The sequence below is a fragment of the Hemicordylus capensis genome, chromosome 10, assembly GCF_027244095.1.
Source record: "Hemicordylus capensis ecotype Gifberg chromosome 10, rHemCap1.1.pri, whole genome shotgun sequence".
In the NCBI taxonomy this organism is placed as follows: domain Eukaryota; kingdom Metazoa; phylum Chordata; class Lepidosauria; order Squamata; family Cordylidae; genus Hemicordylus; species Hemicordylus capensis.
In genome coordinates, this window is record NC_069666.1 from 28,393,444 (window position 1) to 28,411,610 (window position 18,167).

The 18,167-nt window shown below is 48.4% G+C and overlaps 1 protein-coding gene across 6 annotated transcripts in view; it reads left to right on the plus strand.

Moving 5' to 3' along the window:
- The window catches only part of USP3 (ubiquitin specific peptidase 3), a 92,514-nt gene that overhangs the window by 63,886 nt on the left and 10,461 nt on the right, over positions 1–18,167 (plus strand). For 2 of the 6 annotated variants that reach the window (XM_053272831.1, XM_053272833.1), the window contains exons 1-5: positions 2,777–3,272; positions 13,327–13,387; positions 14,213–14,344; positions 16,598–16,681; positions 18,071–18,152. In XM_053272831.1, coding sequence (XP_053128806.1) covers positions 2,792–3,272; positions 13,327–13,387; positions 14,213–14,344; positions 16,598–16,681; positions 18,071–18,152 — 840 coding nt within the window. In that variant the 5' untranslated portion in view covers positions 2,777–2,791. Of the gene's footprint in view, positions 1–1,743; positions 2,237–2,776; positions 3,273–13,326; positions 13,388–14,212; positions 14,345–16,597; positions 16,682–18,070; positions 18,153–18,167 lie in introns of those variants that run through there. The other 4 variants (XM_053272834.1, XM_053272832.1, XM_053272835.1 and 1 more) reach the window with 4 other exon arrangements.

The following is an 18,167-nucleotide window of genomic DNA, read 5'->3' on the forward strand; positions in this document are numbered from 1 at the left end:
AAGCGTGTTTAGGTTTGCAGCCTCCATTTATCTTTGGACAATTTCAAGGGCATCCCAATGTAAAGCTAATGAAGTTGGCAACGCAGCAGTAGTTATTTCAGTTCTAGAGGAGAGGAAAGGAGCTCACCTTAAATTTGGCAGTTCCTTGAAAAGCAATGATCACAAATTCCCTCCCAACAGCACTAGATACTAAAGGAGGATATAAGTGACCTTACCCAACAAGACCATAATATAATCTCCCTCCAAGCTCCCCTCAATTGATCCACTAAACTTTGAGACTCCTCTTGCAGTGCATCTGAGTTACTTTCTTTTTCCTCTTAAAGGGACACATTCTCATTGTTTATCTTTACCCTCTCCCAGTCAGTCGGAAAACGCTGGCAACATTCAACTAGCATCTTTTTTAGCTTCCTTTCTTCCGCCCGGCATTAATAGTTAGTTGTTTTTTAATTTAAACTGCTTTTATTTCTTTTATTCTCTCTGTGTATGTTTTTAAAAACTTTTACAGTTTAAACAAATAAGGACCAACTCCCTGGCGATTAATTTATCTTTGAGATCCCTTTCCAAGCTATCTGTTCCTATTGTTGTTCTTACTACTTCCTCCCATGCTGCTTAACATAATAGATAACCCAATCAACACCGTGGTGCCAGGAAGACCTTGCTTAAACGCCCTCTAGGGAGGCGAGAGAATGGGCAGCAGCAGGCAATGAGGAGAGTCAGCAGAGAGCACCAAATAGAGAGCAAAAGAAGGGGCAGACGTTTAAGCCAGGCGTGCGGGGCCCTAGAAAACGCGGGGCCCGTAGCAAATGCTACATTTGCTACTATGTTAATGCGGCCCTGACTTCAGGGCTGGTTTGCAGAGCAAGGAGTGTGGTGCATCAGCTTAACTCACTTTACACCAAAGAGATTTTGAAAATAATGTTCACCACCCTTAAACTGCTTCCTGGCTCCATGCTCTGTGAGTTTCCACAGTTGCCTGAAATGCTTAATCCATGTGCGGATTCTCAGACAGGCATCCAAACCAACTTTTTGTTCCCATGGCCCCTACTGTAAAAGGTTGGGGTCCAGGAAATCAGAGGGCCACTTTCTTCCATACAAGCTTGCCTGCCCCCTCAGATCTTCCACAGAGGCTCTTCTGCGGGGCCCTTTCATCACCGAGAAAGAGGGCCTTTTGGGGGGTGGCATCTCCTTTTTGTAATACCTGTTCCAAACATTCCTTTGCTAGGGTTCAGGTGTCTGGCAAAGAGCTTTGCATTTTCTTGTGCCATTGGCTGATTCCTCTTTCTTTGCTTTGTTCTGCTTTAATTAATCTGCTTTAATTAATCTAGTTCTGGTAATTTTAATGGGGCGTTTTAATGTGATGTTGCAAGATAAGGTGAAATAAGATGCAATAAGAACTCCGATGTCAAATTCATGGAGACTCCAGGTCAGTCCTGCAGAGTTGGCAGTCCTATATGTCAGCTGCTTTGCGCATTTTTTTTAAAAAACGAAGTATACATTATTATTATTTCATTTTATGATTATTAATTTTACTGCAGTTACTACGACGACGACATCAGCATAACAAGACTGGCCGAGTCTGCTTCAAGGCAGCTCAGGTTTAGCCCAGCTGAGTTCCGCGCAGGCGCCCTGCGGTCTTGCAAGGGGTTCCTCGGGGACGCAGGAGCGGCAGCCAGCCTCCTGGGAAAACCCGGACACTCGGAGTGTTCCAGGAGTGGGAAAGAAAAGAGTCAGCGTGAGAAAAACCCGGAGCGAGGAGTAATCGCGCGCAGCCAGGAAGGAAGCGGGATTCCCTCTCTTGCGTGCTCGCTGGGGATGGGGGGGGGAGAGAGCGGAGGAACTCTCCCATAGAGATAGGGGGGAAAGCCACGAATCGAGTCTTAAACACTTCCGTTCGCTCAATAACTGGGCCTGGAAAGGAACTTGCTGCCCAAAGGATAGGGCCTGGGCTCCCCGCCCCCGTAGGGGAGCCGGAAGTGTGTGGGCGGCGTCACGAAGCCCAGGCCGCCGGAGAGAGGCGCGCGGGCGGGCGCCTCCAGCCGTGATGCCGGCGTGCGCAGGCGCAGTGGCAGGCGGGCGGGCGCTCGGGCTCCTCCGTCTGCCGCCTCCTCTCCCCCCCCCCGTCCCGGCCTCGCTTCCTCCGCCGCCATGGAGTGCCCTCACCTCGGCTCCAGCGTCTGCATCGCGCCGGACTCGGCCAAGTTCCCGCAGGGCTCGCCCTCCTCGTGGTGCTGCAGCGGTGAGTGGCCCACCCCCCCGCCCAGGCGACCCCCCCGCCGCCTTTGTCCAGACGGGCCCGGCCGCCGACCCCCCCCGGACCCCCCCTTGAACTTTGTCCCATTTCCCTCACTTTGCGTCATGGGAGCCCCCCTCCTCCTTTGGCGGGGGGGGAGAAATGGGGTCCCCTCAAGCCGTCCTCAGAACCCCCCCGGATGCCCCAGAAGGAGGAGGGGGGAGGGGGGTCCTGGGCTGAGCCGTCTCTCTTGGCCCCCCCTCCCCCGCCTGGCTGCCCCCCCCGCACACACATCCTGGGGGGGGAGATAGAGATCTCTTTCCTCAAGGACCGTCCTTTCCCCCATGGAGAGCCCCCCCCAAGTGGGGGAAAGGCCCCCCGTTGCCCCCCGCCCAGAAGCCTCAGGCCGTGGGGTGGGGAGCGGGGCAGTTGAGGGCAGGGGGGCAGGGGAGGGGGAGAGAGGGACCTCCGAGCTAAGGGGGCAGCCGGTCTGGGGGGGCTGCGGGGGGGGAGGGAGAGCTCGTGAAGGCGAGGGGGCCCTTCCTCCCCCCACCCCACGGAATGCGCGCCCCCGGTGTTGCGCCCCCCCCCCGCCCTGCGGGATCCCCCAATGGGGTCCTGCCGGAATGCCTCGCCGTCTCTGCGCCCGGCCCGGCCCGCAGGACTCCCGACTCCTCGGCGGGCTGGAGCGGGGCCGGCTGGTGGAAGCGGAGCAGCCCGGAGGAGCGGGGCGCCGCCTGCTGCTGCTGCTGCTGCTGCCGCTGGGGCCGGGGAGGGCGCCTTCCTCAGTCCCCTGCAGAAAGGGCCGCGGTGGGGCAGGCGCGCCCAAGCCGGAGAGGCTGGTGGGGCGAGCGAGGCGAGGCGGGTGGCTCGCTCGCCCGCCCGGCTCAGGAAGTCGCGAGAGTGCTTTGCAGCCCTGGCGGCGGCGGCGGCGGCGTCCCCTCGGCCACCTTCCCTGGCCGGAGCTCGGCTGGAAAGCCTTCCTTGGGCCTCTGCAAGCGCCGCCAGCCATCAATCAGCGGGAGGTTTGCAATTCCAAAGGGTGTGGATCGCGCCCTTTGTGGCCCGGGGAGGGAGGGAGGGAGGGACGGGGGGAGGGCTGCTCCGCTTGCTGCCGCCGGGGCGCTGGAAAGGGTCGCCTCCTCGCGGGAAAAATGGCTGCCTGCTCCCTTTGTCTGGGAGAGGTTCCTAGCAGGCTGCAGTTGCCTCTGCAACGCCGTCCTGGAGCTAAGGTGTGGGGTGGTGGTTGCTCGTGGTGGAACCAGTGGCTGGACTCTGCACAGCCCAAGAGGCGGCCAGAGGGCAGCAGAGGTGACTGTGTGGGGCCATTGGCAGGGACAGGCAGGAGAAGTGTGTTTACAAACCCAGCTGTGATGGGGGGGGGGGTTCTCCCAGGCAGCAGCAGCAGCAGGGGAAGTGGCCAGGCAAGATCAGGTGACACCCAAGCACCACCTCCTCAAAGAGGGCCAGGAAGAGGAAAGTACTAGAGGAGAAACTTCATACAAATGCTAGTGCCTGCCAGAGCGAAAAAACATAAAAAGATCTGCCCCTGGGGAACTGGGGCTGACAAGCTGCTTGCCCGGTGGAGACCTTGCTTGCAGGTGAAAGGCTGGCCTTCATGCCCACTTCCTGGCTCTCGACTGAGGGGATCCACTGCAAAAGTGCATTAATGTGAAAGGAAAGGTGTCGACTCCCGGCGCTCACAGAGCCCTCTGGTTGTCTTTGGTAGAATACAGGAGGGGTTGACCATTGCCATGAGCTGATGCCTCTCAGCATCTTTCTATATCGCTGCTGCCCAATATAGTACCAGTGGGGATTCAAACAGGCAACCTTCTGCTTGTTAGTCAAGCATATCCCTGCTGCGCCTCTTAAGGTGATAGTTTATTATTTATTTGTCTCATTCATAAACTGCCTAACATATGGATCTCCAGGTGGTGTACAACTGTTTAGAATACAACAAAAAGAGTACACAATGCAAACAATTAGTGTAAAACATTTTTAACAAAAAGCCTGAAAAAACATGTGCCTTGCATTGAAACCACTGTCTTTTTGTCACATTTAGACCTTTTTTAGATCTCTTGTTTGCTTATGGCTGCTGTGCTGGTTTTAATCATCTTTATTGTTGATTATAAGACAGCCTGGAAAATCTTGGGTTGAAGTGTGAGCTGCCAGTTGTTCTAATACAATGTCGGTGCACAAAATGAAGGAATGGTACTTGCAGGGCACAGGGGTGGTTCATTTGTAGATACTTTGGGGTGCGGGTGTCAATTTCCCCTTCAGATATTTAAGCTACCCTTTTCACTGCTCCTCTCCGCTCGCCCCAGTTTTTTCTCCACTGTCTGTCTTTTCCAGCTTCCTGATCCCCTTCCCTACCGATAAACCTTCAGCCATGATTGTAATCCGGCAGAAATCTCAGGAAGCTCTCCTGTTGTGCCTTGTTTCCTGAGGACTTGCCCGTTGTCCTGATTTCCCTGGCACCTTTGGGGCTGCTCTCACACTACTTGAGTGGAGTTCAAGAGAGGGAGCTATCTGTAATTCTGTGTTATATTATGCAAAGAAAAACAAAGATAGCAATGGTGGAAGCTGAATGTTCTTCCTGGTTCTTCATATTTTATTAAGAACTATAACACATTCTAGGATGCACCTCTATAAAAGTACACCAAGGACAGTAGTGTTTCAGTAACTCTGCTAACTGGGCAAAAAATCCCCTTTTAACTTTTCTCTTTATTTAGTAGGGGGAGAGTAACTGGCCCTATTCACCCCCAGCACAGTACCTCCAGTGACTGTTGCTGGTGTGTATCTCATGTTTCTTTTTAGATTGTGAGCCCTTTGGGGTCAGGGATCCATCTTATTTATTTATTATTTATCTATGTAAACCGCTTTGAACACTTTTGTTGAAAAGTGAAATATAAATATTATTTGTTGTTGTAGTTGTAAAAGACGTTTTCTGTGTCCTGGAAAGTTGGACTGATGTCGATAGTGCCTTCAGTCATGTTTGAGCTGTTGGGCATGGAGCTTCTCTGCCCCACACTTTGTCCTTGGGTGTAGGCAAACGTGACTTGGTCCTTGGAAGCTCTTGATGGTGGCGATGCCCTTGCCTGTCCTTTGTCTTCGGTGTTGTGATGTTCAGAATAAAGACTTTGTAGTCCAGGGGAGGGGGTGGGGAGCATCTCCAAGAACAGGGTGCACCAACAGAGACTTTTGTGTTTTGTTTGTGACCCGCCTTTGGTCTTTTAAGTCATCCTTGTCAGAGTCCCGCTCATCTGAAGAGGCGAACACTGCATCCATGATGGTGGATGCTTCCAGGATGCAGGCCTTCTTCAGAAGTTTGCACTAACTGGGACAGGGGTGAGTGATGGGGCCTGGGCAGGACTTCTGGCCGGATGGAGGGTGCCTTTTGTATATTGTCTAAAGAGGGCTTGGTTCTTCAGCACTCGGTGATCTAAATTAAGAGTAGAATAATGACGCAGTGGGGAAATGCTTTACTAACAAGCATAAGGTTGCTGGTTTGAAAGGTGCCGGTTTTAAAAGAGAACCTGGGTACAGGCCCCTTCAAATGCAGGGTTCAGATAGCAAGTGCAACTGAATGCAACATGTGGGTAAGGTTAGAGATTTTAATAATGTGAATATTGCCAAGAGCTGGCAGGCAGATTGCAGCTGGGTGCTGACAGAACCTGATTTTTCCATAATAAGTTTGAAGATTCTGTTGATTGAAAATAGGCTTGAAACTATGTGTGCCATCCTCATACTCGGCTTAGAAGAGAATATTTAGAGAGGTGTAAGTCTTCTCTGAAGGTGTTGGGGTGGTGGGTTGGAGCCAATGTAGCAGGCAGGAAGCTGCCGTCTACCGAGTCAGACCATTGCTCCATCTTGCTCACTGTTATCTGCACTGACAGTTAGAGCTTTGTCAAGGCCTTTTCCAGCCCTGCCTGCAAACAGATCCTCTGCCACTGAGCTATGGCCCATCCCTTCTCCCCCTCACTCTCCCATAGTATTTAGGGATACTGAACACATGATTTGATATTATTGTGCTTGTTTTCTCTGCCCCCTCTCTACATCATTGGCTGCCACCCATGCGGCAGCAAAGTTCCAGCAGGGACATCATATCACACATTGCAAACCCCTAAATCTTACTGGTAGTGTGCAGGGTTAGGGGGATGGAGAAGAGATACACGGGGCTGCTGTTTGCAGCATGTATGCCATGTCCTCCACATCATTGGTAGCCCCACTTGAAGGGTTGTCAGCCATTTCAAAGGGCCCTCTCCCGATCTAGAGGCCGAGCTACAGGTGGATGGCCAATGTCCAACTGGATGGCATCCCAATACGTGGCGACTGAATTAGGTGAGAGAGGTCATTTGGTGAGTTTGCTTCTGGCAGCCAGCCTTGTGTGGCATTGCTGAGGGTGAGGCTACAGCTGGGCCCAGATAGCGAACTTCCGTTCTTCCAGGGTGTGCCTTTCACTTGGGGGTTGTTAGACAGAAACTTCACAACACTTGTTTAAAAAAGAAAAAGAAAAAAAAGAGGTTCAGCCAGCAGAAGTCCTGAACCTTTCACCTGCTGAATGTCAAAATACAAGGATTTTCTCTTTGGCGTGCAGAGGTTGCATCTTATTCTTCATAAGTGGTGTGATTTTGTTGTTAAAAAACAAAACAAAACACAATATCTGCAGCCCTTTTACTCTTGTCTAAATGTCAAGGTCTTGAATTGTTTTGTTTTTACTAAGCTGGGAAAATGTTTAGCGGATGGAATTAATTCAATGTCTATTCATTTGGTCTAGGAATCTTGTTTCATCCTTCATTGTGATCTGCTTCATTCTTAGCTGACCTTTATCAAGTGAAAACATGACCCAGCTTTTGACAGCCATCCACTGCGGAGTATTTCGGGAGTAGGTCTTCAGTGAAGTAAATAGTTTCAGTCACTCTGAATTCCTAAACAAGCCTTTCATCATACTGGCGGAAGAAGCATCCATTCTTTCATTTCCATTTCCCCAACACTGTTTCTTAATGGCAGCCACAACCTTCATTTATAACTGCAGAATGGAATGGTGCCATCTTTCATAATGAGTTGGTGACTGGAAAGTGACAGTGATCAGAGAATGGCTTTGAGTCTTGGAGACTCAAAGCGTACTCCTTTATTGAGAGGCTGAGAGCAAAAAATTAAGTCAGTAACTGAGTGTAAAGCAGTTGTCTTGTAGAAAGCAGTGATAAAAGGCCCAGATCAGTTTGAGCTGCATCCAGGTCCCTATCAGTGGAGAACTGTTGTTATCAATTCCTCTGCATAGTGTTTTTTCTTACCAATTGCAGTTTGATGTATGAAGGTGCTTCTGCCCAGAGGGGAGACGTTTCCAGTATAAAAGCCCTCTAAGTTCGGGACTTTGAAAAGCAAGTCTGAACTTGTGACTTTTTGATGTGAAGTGTGTAACTTGAGTACATCTCTCTTGTTGGGCTATGGTTTGACTTTAGTTGGCCATCTTGCAGCATCGACATTAGTTTAGGGCATCGTTAATTAACAGCATGATAATAACCAGTCAAGAATAAAACTTGGGGAATCCCTAGATGTAACTAAATATTCTGGCAAGAAACACACTGGCTGTCGTGCCTCAGCTCAGGGTCAAACAGATTGGCAAGCAGGCACTTAGGCTTTTGGTGTGTGCTTTGAGGTCCCACAAAAAGGACTTCAGAGAGTTTGCTTCCTTGCTGCCCCACCAGTATTATCTGCTTAAAAGGTGGCAGGAGAAGACCTGAGGCTTCAGCAATACTTAAATGAGCCCAGCTTTCTGATTTGGTGAATACACTGGGATGGAATTTGGAGGAGCCCCTTGAAAGCGTGTCCTCGTTCTGTTTAGCTGAGAGACCACTGCCTCGTTTTATGTTCCCTTGTGATAACTCAGGTTGGCAGTGAGCAGCTTGACTGCCCCACTGAAGGGCTGCTGCCTGCCCAAGGCCTGTGGGATCAGTTGAAAATCTAAACAAGATTGAGGACACCATTGACTGGGAACCTGCAGAGCTGGACCTTGATGCAAAGTTAAAGTATTCGCTCTGGTCACAGGATAGGGACTGGCATTTCCTTGCACAGGCCTCCAGGACATCTTTCAGATGTTACTCTTCAGGAGTGCATAATCCAGTATTCAGTGATGCTGGTTCTACCCCTTCCATCTAAGTTTGTGTATGTGTTCGTACCTTGCTAGAACATGAATTGACTTTGTGTACCATTTTCAGTGTTCAATAACAGTTCTCCCAATTTCAAAGTTGAACAGTTGAGGGAAATACTAGAGAAAGCCAGGAGAATGTTGTCTGGCAAGCAGCTCTTGGCTTTCTCTAATCAGAATGGTGTTTGCTTTCTGCAACGGCTGGACCAGCCTGATGCAATTGAATTGGTCCACGTTGCACTGGTGCCACTCACTATTCAGACTCTGTAACTAGAAACCTCCCAGACAGCTCAGGTGTGGTATTTTTCCGACAGGTTGCTGGTAGTCTTGCACAATCACCGATGGCTATAAATCACCTCTATAAAACAGCAGTCTCCAGTCTCACTTGTGCAACCCTTGAAAGGGTTGCCAGTGGACTTTCTTTTGAGAGTGGGGATGGGATAAATTCTTGCAGTGGTGTAAAGCTAGTCATTTCTTTAAAAAATTTGTAGCTCCTGACAAATTAGATCAGGGTGGCCTACCTTTGTTCCTCCTGAAGACGTTGGACAACTCCCATCATCCCTCACTATTGGCCATTGTGGTTGGGGGCAGTGGAAGTTGTAGTCCGAAAACAGCTGGTGGGCCAGTGTTGTATTTCACTAAGGAGGGATTTGTGTCCAAGGGACAGTGCGGTACTAGTGCAGTTAAGAGACCAGGAGCATTTTGAATGATCCTGTGCTCCCTCCCTGCTCTTGTAGTGGTGAAACGTTCATTTTAGGAACAACAATATTAGTCATAGCAAAAGCTGAGCAAGGTTCCCACTTAACCAGAATTTGAGAATTACCAAACAGGGTGTGTGTGTGTGTGTGTTCTACTAATGCTATCCTGTTGTTGAGATCTGTTTTTATCTTTGTCTGCTGGCAGCTGAAGCACGAAACCTGGCAAAGGTTATGTAGCGCCTTGCTTGGGGTGTTGTAGGTTATGCTGGGGCTGTGAAGCACAGCTGAGAACAAGCTCTGTGTGAGGCCTACAGACCCCGAGGTTGGTAGGGTTTATTTTCCATTGTTTAAAGCATTGCTGCTTATATTTAGAATTTTCTGCAAATCACCAAGTTAATCAGTGCAAAAAAAAAAAAAAAATCTGGTTAAAAACAACAATCATGCTGTTTTGCTTTTCTTGGGCAGTCGGCTCTACTATGGGTGCAACATAAAAGCTCAGGCACTCAGGCTTGAATTTCTGATCTTCCTCCTTCCTGTTTCTTTTGTTCCAATTGTTGGTTGGTAGTGAAGAACGAAGTCCCTCACTTCCTATGTTTTTTTAAAAAAAATCTTTCTAGCCAGTGGACTTCAACACTGAGATTGCTTAGAAGCAGGGTGGATTTGATTTAAATCAAACTGATTTAATTCACGATTTAAATCACGATTTAAATCACTAGCAGGGTGGATAAAAATAAAAAAAATCCGATTTAAATCAAAAATCCGATTTAAATAAAAAAAATCCGATTTTTTTGATTTAAAACGGATTTTTTTTATTTTTATCCACCCTGCTAGTGTTTTAAATCGTGATTTAAATCAGTTTGATTTAAATCAAATCCACCCTGCTTAGAAGAGAAGTAAGTTGCTGTTGAGTTGGTGGCGACCACAGAAGCATGTGGTTTTCTTTGGTAGAAGAGAAGTACCTTCTGTGTATCCGTCCAGGGGATGACAGAAGGGAGGCAGTGAACTCCTGGCCAGTTGTTGCAAGACCACCTCGTGCAGGGGTGTGTGTGGCCCTTCTGCAGATGTTGGCCTGCGACTCCCCTCATCCCCGGCTCCTGGCCACTGTGACTGGGGCTGATGGGAGTTGTAGGCCCACAGCAGCTGGAGGGCTGCAGTTTGACGCCCCTGACCTAGTGGCTCCTGGCCTCTTGCATGAAATGCTGGACCAGGTGGATCTCTGGCCTGATCCAGCAAGATGCTTCTTATCTTCTTAAGGCATTAATAATTTGTGTCACGCTTGCTTAACTGTTGGGAGAACCTGGGTACAAAACAGTTGTAAATGTAAAAGAAGCAGTTGATCCTAACGAGCCAGGGGGCCTGTCGAAGGAGGCGCCTCTGGTCCCTGGCAGCCTGTTTGCACCTGCTTCTCCCATCCTGCCCCAGCCTGCCTTAACGAGAGCTGCGCCGCTGCAGGCTGGCCATTCATCAGTAGAGCTGTGCTGGGACCAGTGGCAGCTTGGCCACCCCACCCCCCGAGCCTCTGCTGCTGTGTGGATTTTGGGGCAGGGGGAGGTAAGCCAGACAACTGAGGTCCAGCTCAGTGGCTCTTACATTCTTCTCAGCCTGCTTCATCTTTAGTTGCATAACTGGTAATGCCACTGTATTTACCTGAATCCAAAACTAGGCTTTTTCCAAGTTCTTTTATGTTAGAAATCAGGGGGTCATCTTAAATTTAGATTCCTTTTCTTTTTGAGTAAATATAGATATAATCTCTATTTTTTTTAAAAAGGCTTGTCTTTCAGGGTTGTCTTGTATTTCAGTAAACATGGTACATTTGCCTCCACAAGGCTCTTGTTTTGTTTATTATTCGTTTATTTAAAATATTTACACCCCGCCCCTCCAGTGCTTGTTATGCTTATAACCCCTTTATTGGCTCTCCCTTGACTGCTGCTGAAAGTCAGCCTGTTCTTAAAAAGGGCTTTCCTTGTATCTCAAAAGCATGCATTTGTCCCATCCAGAGTGAGAGTTGGGTGGTTACGAAGCAGCTCCTGACTTATTTGTATGTCGTTTTTGTATTTACTCGGTATATGGATCTCGGGCTGGGAGGATGTTGGATGCCAGGTTGCCTTGGCAATTAAATTTGGTTCTGGTGCTTGGAAAACTACTTGCTGTCAGTTTGTTAGCATCGTTGCATGGGCATGCAGGACGCCGTACACAGATCTGGAATGCACTGAGTTGTGGGTTCCATTGTTTGTCCTCTGGATGCAGCAGACGGGCCCTTGAAGAGCCATGCTGACCCCCACCCCTGCCTTTGTTGCTGCTGCACGTAGAAGCAACTGAGTGAACATGTGGTGATCTGGTGCTGTTTGCCTGGAGGACCTTCTAGTTGAGACTTGATTCAGGTGTCACAGAAAACCATGGCCTGGCCTTTGAGAACAGACTTCAGGCCCATGTGTGCCCCACTCCCCTGGCGTGGCCACTGCAAGCCATAATTTGATGCTTTGGCTGCAGCACCTGGACCAAGCTATAGAGAGGTGTTTGCATGTGAGATGCTACGGATTGCTGGAGGGTCTCCGAGCTTGGACGTCATTTCCTGCACATGTGAGAGAAGTGGGGGAGCAGTGAGGACACATCTAGATTGTACCCACTTAGTGCATCAAGGAAACTCACCGAGACAGAGAATTTCACTGTATCACCTCTTCAGTGTTGTTGTTGTTGTTATTTTACATTTATATCCCGCTCTTCCTCCAAGGAGCCCAGGGCGGTGTGCTACATACTTGAGTTTCTCTTTCACAACAACCCTGTGAAGTAGGTGAGGCTGAGAGAGAAGTGGCTGGCCCAGAGTCACCCAGCAAGTCTCATGGCTGAATGTTTAGGTTGGCAGTGCTGCTTCTGGGTTGCTGAAGGCAGAGATTGTGGCTGCTGCGGTCCAAGCTTGTGCTTTCCCCTCCGACAAATGCAAAGGCACTCCCTTCACTCTTGTCGTGCCAGTGCTGATAGCATCTCCACAGCTCAGTTGACTCTGGCAGCGCTTCATTGGGCATGTGCATACTGGGCTGGATGGCACTGGTTTCAGTCTGGTGTGGATTGGAGCCCAAACCATTTGATCCTTTGTTTTCAGGAAGCTCTTAAAAATAAACCAGCTGCACAATTAGGTTGTCTTGGCTTTTAAAAAGCATTTCCTTGGTTCAGTTATATAAACGTTGCTGCTGATTTCGGCACTGTTGGATCCCTGGAAATGTAGACATTATTCTGTCTCTGTGTCAGCTGAACCTGTCAGTCTCTCCTGTGAGAAGCTGGTCTTGTTTGCTCTCGGTGTTGGACTGTGCATTGTTCCCATGACTTACTCATGTGCTCTTTAATAGGCTTAGAATCCGGCTGCCCCCAGCCTGTCTGTGTGGCTGTGCCCCTGCCTTTGAACATAGGAACACAGGAAGCTGCCATATACTGAGTCAGACCATTGGTCTATCTAGCTCAGTATTGTCTTCACAGACTGGCAGCAGCTTCTCCAAGGTTGCAGGCGGGAATCTCTCTCAGCCCTATCTTGGAGATGCTGCCAGGGAGGGAACTTGGAACCTTCTGCTCTTCCCAGAGCGGCTCCATCCCCTGAGGGGAAGATCTTCCAGTGCTCACACTTCTAGTCTCCCATTCATATGCAACCAGGGCAGACCCTGCTTAGCTATGGGGACAAGTCATGCTTGCTACCACAAGACCAGCTCTCCTCTCTCTCTTCTTTGGGCAGAGGTGCTCTGATCTCACCTATGGGGAGAATGGAGTCCTTCACCAAGGAAGTCCTGCATTGCACAGTGAAGACTGCTGTATCTTAGTGTCTTGTCAAAAAGGTTTGATGTTGTTCATTACTGGGAAACCAAGACAATATCAATAATTTAAAAATTGTCTTCACTTCTGCTAAGGGTTGCATGTGCGTGTGCGAGCATACTTGTGTGCGCTCTGGTATGGTATGCTGCCAGAGTCTCCCTTTAGCTTGCTGGAGCTACCTGCCTTGCAGGTGTTGCCACCATAGGAGTAGCTTTGTGAGAACTATATTTTATATCGCTGCCAGCCAGTGTTCTCTCTAACAGGGATTCCCAGATGATGTTGACTACCACTCCCAGAATCCCCAAGCAAAAGCCATTGCATCTGGGGATGCTGGGAGTTGTAGTTGGCAACATCTGGGAATCCCTGCTAGAGGGAACACTGCTGTCAGCATAAAATGACTCCATAATTGCCCATGTAACGAAAATCTGTCCCTTCTTCCTTTCCCCTGGCAGTGTGCCGATCTAACAAAAGCCCTTGGGTCTGCCTGACTTGCTCAAGTGTCCACTGTGGGAGGTGAGTATAGAACCTGCATGGGGGTGGGGTGGGTGGGGGGGTATGTTGTACAGGAGGAGGTCTTGTAACACCTAATCACCCTACGTGGGTTTTTAGCCATAGGTAGGAGGAACGGCACAAGCAGCTTGTTGCCTGTCGAGACCAGAGCAGGCGAGCTGGTTGGCCTGGCCCTGGCGTAGGCCTGCATCCTCCCCAGCAAGGCATGGGGGTGCTTCCATAGGTATGCTACAGCACACACAAGAGTGGCACAATCTCATACTTTTATGTTAGCCTCTTAGCTCAGTTGCCAAAAAGGGTCCCCCAGTTTTGAAAAGTCTTGTTTCCAGAAATAGGACGCATGTCCACAGACTTGGCAGAGGAATGCCCTCGGCAAAGGAGAGGGAGGCCCCTCCCCAGTTAAGTGGTTTGGCGAAATAGGCCTGCTGGGAGCACTGCCAATATGCTGGCACTTCGAAACGGAAGCCTGGGTGCATGTTCAGGTGGAAAACATTGAAGAGGCTCTCAGAATGTTGCCCTCTAATTAAAATGACAGGTAATCTGAAGGGTAAAATTGCCTCTTAGTGAAGGGTTTATTTTGCTTTTCTGACGGAGGTGGGAAGCTCTGGTCGGACAATGAGGAGTGTGTCATTTTGTTTGTGTCATTCGACTGATGTGCTTCCATCACTTTCTGGCTATTCGCACTTGAAATCTGAGAGAGAGAGAGAGCAGTCAACAAGAGGAAGGCTGCGAATGTGCCCAAGAGTTCATTTGCTGGTTCGAGATTTGCGAGGTGGTATTTTGCGGGACGGGCTTTTGTGACCTTGCCCTTTTCCTTTCTTTTAAAAGGTATGTGAATGGCCATGCAAAGAAACATTATGAAGATGCTCAAATTCCTCTAACTAACCACAAGAAATCAGAAAAGCAAGAGAAGGCTCAACATACAGTGTGCATGGATTGCAGTAGTTACAGTACATACTGGTAGGTGGTTGGGTTTTTGCAGCATTTGTTAGTAATGGGATTTATATTCTCCATTTTGAGTGTTCAGAGTACTTCCACTGCATGATCCAGTAGTAGAGAAGAGTCAGTGTGGTGAGACCATTGGACATGGAATAGAGGGAGCCAGCTTCCCCACTCCGCCATGAAGCTCTTTGGGTCACCTTGGGCCAGTCACAATTTCACAGTCTAGCCTTCCTCACAGGGTTGTTGAGGATAAAGAGGTGGATTAAGGAACCATGTATGCTCCCTTGAGCTTCTTGGAAGAAGGGCAAGATATAAAGGTGATACCGTCCCAGTATTGTAGATGGCCACTTAGTGGGAAGAGCTGGTCGATGGGCTTCCTGCTTTACTGGTCATTCTCTTTGCCACTGTTCATATTAGACAATCTGGTTGCTTTTTATTTATTTATAACCTTTAGCAGAAGTGGATAACATTTTGTCCAGTTCGCTTAAAGTTCCCCACCTTCTGCCCACATAACTCTGCCTCAGAGCTTGGATAAGTGGATCTTAGAACACTTTATGTAGAGTTGAGTTAATGGATAAAGACTCAGAGCAGAGGCTCAGTTTAAGCCATAACTGCCCCATGAATACCTGGGTTAGCAGGGGTATTTATGATTCATTTTCCTCACTGAAATGTTGATTCTTATTTAGCTCTAAAATTAAAATAGTTTGCAAGTCATGTTGTACTGGCATGTGCAAAATATTGCACTTGGATATGAAAGCCATTAACATCCAACAAGGATTAACTTTAATTTGACCTTGATATTTGATTATATTTGATATTTAACCAGTCATCTTATTTGTTTATCTCTCTTTGTAAACTGCCCTGAGCCATTTTTGGAAGGGCAGTATAGAAATCTAAATAATAATAATAATAATTATTATTATTATTTGGTTGGGGGCAGAGTCCATGCCATGAGGGAAGACGAACCATGAGTGTAGCGATGCAGAGCACAAAAGCTTCTTTCCCAAAACCCCTGACCGAAATTCTTGCATTTTTACATTTGTAAAATATCTGTTTCTGCAGCCAGGAATACTAGTAGCCGGCCCTTTAGTAAGATGAAAGCTGATGCTCCCATGAATACATACCAGCTTCCAGATTGTGCGTACAGAATTGTGGAAAATTACCAGCCCTGCCCCATTTATGGGTGTGATCATGTAAGGTTGTGAAAGTTTCAAAGACCACGCCAAATGAGTGTAACCTTTGCCATAAACAAATGAATTGAAGTGGCAGCATATAACTGGCACTTGCAGTATCCCTTTCGGCACGCCGTAGGTCTCTTTTACTGTAGTTCTGTATGTCAATACTGACTATTCACTGCAGCCTCTCTTGCTTGGGAGTGTGACTTTTATAGAGAATTCTGCAGCGGCCAGGATTCCTTTGAGAGGATACACCTGAGCTAGACAACATAAGAACAGCCCTGCTGGATCAGGCCCAAGAATGGCTATCCAGTCCAGCATCTAGTTTCCCACAGTGGCCCACCAGATGCCTCTGAGAAGCCCACAGGCAAGAGCTGAGGGCATGCCCTCTCTCCTCCGCTGCACCTGGTATTTAGAGGCAGCCTATTCAAAAGGTAGTAGCAAGGAAACGTATGTGCCTTTTCATCTGAAATAAGGAGGAAAATGCTATTTGATGTAGTTTCTTTAAGCAGTCACCTCTGATATGTTGCCCCATAGCTGGTCAAGCTCATATATTGTATAGGAAACCATATTACTCCAGTGTTGAAGGAACTACACTAGCTGCCGATACGTTTCCGGGCAAAATACCAGGTGCTGGTTATTACCTATAAAGCCCTCAACAGCGTAGGCCCTGGGTATTTAAGGGAACGTCTTCTTCACCATGAGCCCCACAGCCTGTTAAGATCATCTGGAGAGGTTTGTCTGCGGTTGCCGCCAACTTGTCTGGTGGCTACTTGGGAATGGGTCTTCTCTGTTGCTGCCCCTGCCCCTGCCCCTGAATACATTCCCTGTTGAAAGAAGAGCCTCCCCATCTCTGGCAACATTTTAAAAGGCACTGAAGACACCTAGGGTTTTAATTAGACTTATAGTTTTAATATTTTCAATGTTGAGTTTTAAATGATTTTAATGTTAATGATCTTAATGTTTAAATGATTTTAATTGTAAACTGCCTAGAGATGCAAGTTTTGGGCAGGACAAAAATATGTTAAATAAATAAATATTGTTCCAAGATGTGCTGAAACCTTGGAGTTTGTTGATTTGTGTGTTTTCTCTGCAGTTATCGCTGTGATGATTTTGTAGTCAACGATACCAAGCTGGGCCTGGTACAGAAAGTCCGAGAGCACCTACAAAATTTGGAAAAGTAAGTGGCATAATTATTGCTCGCCCTCTCTGGAAGTGGACTTGGATAATTTAGCATTTTAACGATATTCCTTTGCAGCACTTGTACTTGAAACGGATGCTCGGAAAATCCAGCTGTGCCTCATGTCCTCCACTAATGAACATGAGGCACAGTCCACTGGGAAAGTCTCCTTTGCAAGCCTTATTCTCTTTTTTTAGTTTGCTTTCTGTCGTTTCACCTGAAAATGCCACCACTTCTGTGGGTGCTGATGGTGGCAGTGACAAAAGAAGCCCCACCTCAGCCCTGCTGCCGCCTTTGTCACCTGCAGAAATGGCAGCATTTTCTGGTTAAAGGACGGGGGGAAACGGAACTCTTGCCGCGAGCCTCCCCCACCCCCAAATTATTTCACAACTTCTCTGGGTGCCCCCATGGAAGTGGCTTTTTTTTTTTTGGCACACACCCACTCAACGAAGTGCCTGAAGAAGTTTGGCCAAGCATTGGTTTCAATGAGGCTGGCACAGAATTTCCTCTCTCTGTCTGTGTTGCCTTGACAGTGCCTACGGCATCTCCTGAGATGGACATAGGCACCAAAATGTCTGCTGGACAGGTTCGTGGAGGATGGGTGTACCAAACAGTGATTTGCCATGATGGCTTTGTAGAGCTTCCATGCTCAGCCACAGTATGACCTGATGCTGGGGAAGCAATGGCCTGAGAGGGTGATTCCTTCATGCCCTCCTTGGGGGGCCCCCTGGCGCCACCTCGCTGGCCTTTGTGGGAGGCCAGTTGTTGGGCCAGGTGAACCTTCAGTCCGATCAGTCTTGTATTCCTCTAGGCTTGGATTGGCCCAGATCCAGAAATGGATGGATGTTCTGGGGTTCAGGATTCTGCAGGCCTTGGCTTGGGTGAGCTCCTGGGTGTCCTGTTTAGATCACTGCTTGTGTGAGCAGGGAGAGACTCTTGCAGAGTGGTCTGCCGAGAGGGCAGAGCATTTTAGATTGGGCATCTTAATTCCAGTCAGGGCCCACTGCAGCATAAACTAATCAGATTAATTTGGGCTTTACGATTCCATGCAATTGACAACAGAATGGGAGCTGTGTTTGTGCTCCGGGGAATATGGGGATCTATTTTAAGACCTCTGTTCTGAATTGTAGCTGCCATAGCCAATGATGGCATCTCTGCTGCATTGTGACATGGTGGGGGCTCTCAGACTGGGGTCTCCAGATGCTGTGAAGGCCACTGTGGCTGGGGGGTGATGTTGCTCAAGTCCAGCAACATGTGGGGACCCTTGTTTGAGAACCCCGGAGGTGAAGGCATCTGTGCACAGCTGAAGATGCTGTGGCTAAGTTGTCTCCAGTGTGCCCTTTGGGTTACGTAACCTGTCTGAAAGGCCAATTTATTCCTTGGTTACAGTTCAGCTTTTACAGCAGACCGACATAGGAAAAGAAAACTTCTGGAGAACTCCTCTCTAAACAGCAAATTATTAAAAATAAATGTAAGTACAGCATAC